Source organism: Nansenia antarctica (genome assembly GCF_963989245.1).
Source record: "Nansenia antarctica genome assembly, chromosome: 3".
NCBI classification, from domain to species: Eukaryota; Metazoa; Chordata; class Actinopteri; order Argentiniformes; family Microstomatidae; genus Nansenia; species Nansenia antarctica.
Window position 1 is genome coordinate 1840783 of NC_137688.1, and position 5043 is coordinate 1845825.

A 5043-nucleotide genomic window follows, 5' to 3' on the forward strand; every position below is an offset into this window, starting at 1 on the left:
GGGAGGAGGTCTGATGGTGGAGGCGGGGAGGAGGTCTGATCGGGGAGGCGGGGAGCCCAGCCAGAAGTGAGTTGCTGTTGTCTTGGGCAGGAGATGACAAGAACCAAGTGTTGCGCTGCTTCTCTTATGAGGAATGGGCCTCATATCCTTTGAATGTTGTAGAGGAAGAATCTACAGGATCGGGGGATCGCTTTGAATCGGGCGATCGCCCGTACAGGACAGTTGGATGTCCTGGATCACCCCGAGGTTCTTAGTTAGGAGGGGGGGGGGGGGGGAGGGCAGTGGAGGTCTTCTCTGTGATGGTGAAGTCTTGGAGAGGGCAGACTTTCCCAGGACTCAGTCGTGTCCAGATTGGAGCGTGAGGTGGAGAGCAGGCATCAAGGCAGACATTTCTGTGAGACACGTAGAGTTGCACATGTTGCCACGTTTGTGTCGACGGTGGGCAAGAAAGAAAGAGTTGTACGTGTCTTCAGCAGAGCAGCGGTGAGAGAACCCATGTAAAGAGCCAATACATTTCATATACAGAGAGATACAATAAGGGCCCTTTGGAGATTTGAGTGATTTCAAAAGGTGAAATCAAAGGTTCCTGCAAGATATTTGAGAGCAACATTGTACTCACCTTTTTAAGTCACTGGGGGACCTGAAAATACTTTGTCTGTTATTCAAATGGATTTTTTTCTCATTCAAATACAGTGTGATCAAACATTATTTCTTCATTATTTCACATTTCATACAAACCGTAATGCAATCCCATTTGTTGTATCGGGCAGGTGATTTTGTGATCATTCATCATACAATCGATGTTTTTTACAAACTGTTCCTTCATCTTTGTGCAACGGCACATGTGACTTCTGTTAACTGTCCTCTCCATTCCAGCATAGAGAACAAGGGAATAGGCCATTAAACGAGTGGAAGAATGAAAAGCCCCAGCAATGGAAAGGAATTGAAAGGAGGGCAGTTATGCCGAGGAATAGAGGGATAGATAGACGGCTGGGCAGAGGTTGAAACAGTCCACCCCTGCACCGGCAGACACTAGCATTGGCAGTCATCAGTTTAGATTTACTGGAATGTCAGTTTTTTTTATTTATGTTTTATTATTATTTATGGGGCTGGCTGTGTCTCAGGAGGTAGAGCCGCCGTCTAATGATCACAAGGTCGGCAGATCGGCCGTTCGAGCCCCGGCTGGCCACATGTCGAAGTGTCCTTGGGCAAGACACTGAACCCCAAATTACTCCTTGCATGGCAGCCTTTATGCTACGACTGGTGGATTGATGATTCACTTGCTTGCTTAGTCAAATGTATTGATTGTAAGTCGCTTTGGAATAAGGCGTCTGCTAAATGCAGAAAAAATGAAAATGAAACAATGGACGATTTTCACACACATACTCTGTGGTCCTTCTCCTGTGTTCCAGGTTCTTTGGCTTCGTGGCCCGGAAGCAAGGAAGTACAACGGACAACGTCAGTCACCTCTTTGCAGAAATGGACCCCGACCAGCCGGCCAGCGCCATCGTCAACTTCGTCTCCAAGGTGATGATCGGCTCGCAGAAACGATGAGGCCTGACCTTTGACCTTCGCTGACCCTGTGACGTTTTTTTTGTTTTGTTTTGTTTTTTAACTGTCTGTATGTTTTTATTTTTGAACCACAGAGGACATTTGGGTTATTATGTTTTATTTCGATTATGTTCGACGTTTTGATTTTTATGTGCATATTTTTATCTGCGTTATCGTGTCTTTTAACTGTGTGTGAATGTGTGTAAGTAAGTGTGTGTGAGGGAGTCTATTTGCGTGTGCCCCCGTGCATATGTCTGTGTGTGTGTGTGTGTGTTTTCTTCTTGGAAGGACTCCTCAGTGGAGCTGACTAGGGGGGACAGAGGAAGTGTAATTTGGGGTGTGGCTGTGTGTGACGTTGGGTTGGGAGGCCATTGTGATCTCTCTTGCAGGGTAACATGAGAACAGGAAGAGGAAATGATGTCAGTGAGTGTTTAGTTTTTTTTTAAGAAAAGAAGTGAAGGTGTGTGTGGGATGTCAAGAGGATTGTATCTATCAGGCTTTGGACTGGTCAACCAAAGATGAACAAAAGCAGTGCAGGGCAAATCCGCCACTGTACGGTCTGTTAGGTCTGTTTGAAACTATATTTTGTAAAATAAGGCTGCTTTAAACAAAGAAATAACTGAACGTCGAACGTCTATATACATGTACTGATACTGTATGTATTGTATTCTTAAAAATCGTTGCATCTTTGCTTTCTCGCAAAGCGTATTCAAGGACATTTTGCATGCTGGCGAGGGCGATTGAAATGTAAATATTACAGAGTACTTTCTGGATGGGAGGGAGGGGGGGGGTGGTGACTTGAGGCTTGAGATGTGTTATTTTAAAGAGCTTCGTAAAAAAAAAGTCGAAAAATAAAGTAAGTCTGCTCTTTACTACTCACAGTACAACAGATCAAATACCCGCGGCTCCTTCTTCTCCTGGCTCTTGGTTTTGTGGTTGGCCTCCTCTTTGGGAGTGACATCCTTACTGTAGAACCACACAAACTGAACTGAAATCCTTTCTACCAGAAGGAGGATTCATTCAATGTAAGTTCAAGTCTCACACGGATTCGTCAGCGGTTTTGGATTTGTCCGATCTGAGAGGATAGATAGAAGCTCGCCCCGCCCGCGGGCTCGTTCACCGAGAGAGACGTCAACCCTGTTCTGTCATTGGTCGAGCTCGCGTCTCCTGTAAAACCCCTTACGTATAGATACCGTTTAGTATCCTCTGTGGAGAAAATGGCCCTATGAGCCGAGCTCAAAGTAAGCTATATACATATAAATATACATATATAAATATATAGAACACTACAGTGACTAAAATATTTATTTTTTTGCTCTGTCGCTCTGTTAACTCATATACCTGTATACATTTATTGTATAGTCTACTACATCAAGATTACTGAAAGTGGAGAAAAAAAAAGAAGTACTCTTTATTTTGGCTATGAGATTTTGAGTCTTTGAAACTGCATCTAAATATATATGGTGTAAAGTGGTATGTATTATAAAGCTTGTCACTGTTGTTGTTTTTTAAAATATGCTTTTCACTGCATTGTTTTTGTTATGGTGTGATTCATTTTTCTAAATTCTAAACTACCCTAGACGGAGATAGAACCTTATCATTCTAAACTACCCTAGACGGAGATAGAACCTTATCATTCTAAACTACCCTAAACGGAGATAGAACCTTATCATTCTAAACTACCCTAGACGGAGATAGAACCTTATCATTCTAAACTACCCTAGACGGAGATAGAACCTTATCATTCTAAACTACCCTAGACAGAGATAGAACCTCATCATTCTAAACTACCCTAAACGGAGATAGAACCTTATCATTCTAAGCTCACGATTTGTAAAGCTCCTCAGAGCAGCAGACTTCTATCTTCGATCATAATGACAGAGACCATAGTGGACAGGAGGGACCTGGTCCGAGATCAGCCACTCCTACTCAGAGACACAACACAGATAATCTAACTGGCTGTATTATGAATATGGGTGCCAGTTCTGTTATCTATGACTTCCCATCATGTTTTGCATCAACTGAACTCTCTGCTCCCTCTCTCCTCTCCCATGATAATTATGAATCTGCTTGTCTCCCCCTAACCCCCCCCCCCAATCTTATTTATAGTTTATGATTTGAGTCTCTTATGACACAACTGTCACACCACATATAAAACCATGGTTGATTCTGCTGTTCCGTGTGAGAAATGCTTGTCTAGTAAAACCCTCTCTACCACAGAAACAGATAATGTTGGTCTCATGTTTGAAGGTTGATGCAAAAAAAAAATAAGACGGTTTGTTGCCCATCTGGACTATAACGCCGACACTTAGAATGTGTGAATGTGCCACTATGGCTGTATACAGAACCTTGTATTTTGATTTGCTCTGTTGTATGGCTTTTATAATTTCTGAGAAAAATATACATTAAAAAGCAATACAAATAACGTACGTCTAAAGTATTCTCGTCTTTGAAAGAGATATCTTTTTTTTTTAATGCACATCCTATCCACATCCTATACACCCTGAGAGTCCTCAGGAAGGAACACAGCAAGCAAGAGATACTGGTGACCTTCTACCGCGGCGCAGTGGAGAGCATCCTCACCTACGGCATCTGCAACTGGTTCTCCAGCTGCACAACAGCGGAGAGAAATGCACTACAGAGAGTCGTGAGAACAGCACAGAAGATCACCGGCGCCCCCCTCCCTTCTCTGGAAGAGCTGTATAACACACGCTGTCTCAGGAAGGCCTCCAAGATCTCCAGGGACCCGACCCACCCTGGGTACGAACACTTTACCAGGCTGCCCTCGAAAAGGCGGTTCAGGACCTTGGCCGCAAGGACAAACAGACTGAAGAACAGCTTCTACCACAGGGCCGTCCAGGCCCTGAACACAGCAAAGACCTAGGTTCTGGGCCCTGGACAGTCTGGACGGATTGATGGCAGCTGCTGGACTGAAAAAATCAGGTGTAGTGCTGAGGCACAAATATGTACATTTCAAGCCTGCAAACTGCGACACTTTTAAATAAATGTAAAATAACACTATTGTGCAATATGACAACCCTAGTCGTCTATCTGTACAGTATAGTATAGTGGATAGTGTACATAGCCTTTATTTATGTAAACCAGCTCCTTCCCTTCTTGTGATGTTTTTAAAAGTTTTTTTTTTTCTTTCCTAACACCAGGGGAGCCACCCCTCCTAAATTTTGTTTTTTGGTACCTGTACTGTAGCAATGACAATAAAGACCATTCATTCATTCATTCATTCATTCATTCATTCATTCATTCAAACGAAGAGCGCACATCACACCTGTCCTGAGATCACTACACTGACTCCCTGTCAGTTACAGACTGAAGAACAGCTTCTACCCCAGGGCCATCCAGGCCCTGAACACAGCAAAGACCTAGGTTCTGGGCCCTGGACAGTCTGGACGGATTGATGGCAGCTGCTGGACTGAAAAAAAAATCAGGTGTAGTGCTGAGGCACAAATATGTACATTTCTAGCCTGCAAACTG

General features: G+C 43.6%; 1 protein-coding gene across 1 annotated transcript in view; it reads left to right on the plus strand.

The window, feature by feature from the left end:
• LOC308153197 (tensin-1-like) overlaps positions 1-1554 on the plus strand; it is a gene marked incomplete at both ends in the record, with an annotated part of 215051 nt that extends 213497 nt beyond the window's left edge. Inside the window, 1 exon segment of the mRNA XM_080526283.1 lies at positions 1413-1554. Coding sequence (XP_080382409.1) covers positions 1413-1554 — 142 coding nt within the window.
• Between the last annotated feature and the right edge of the window lie 3489 nt (positions 1555-5043).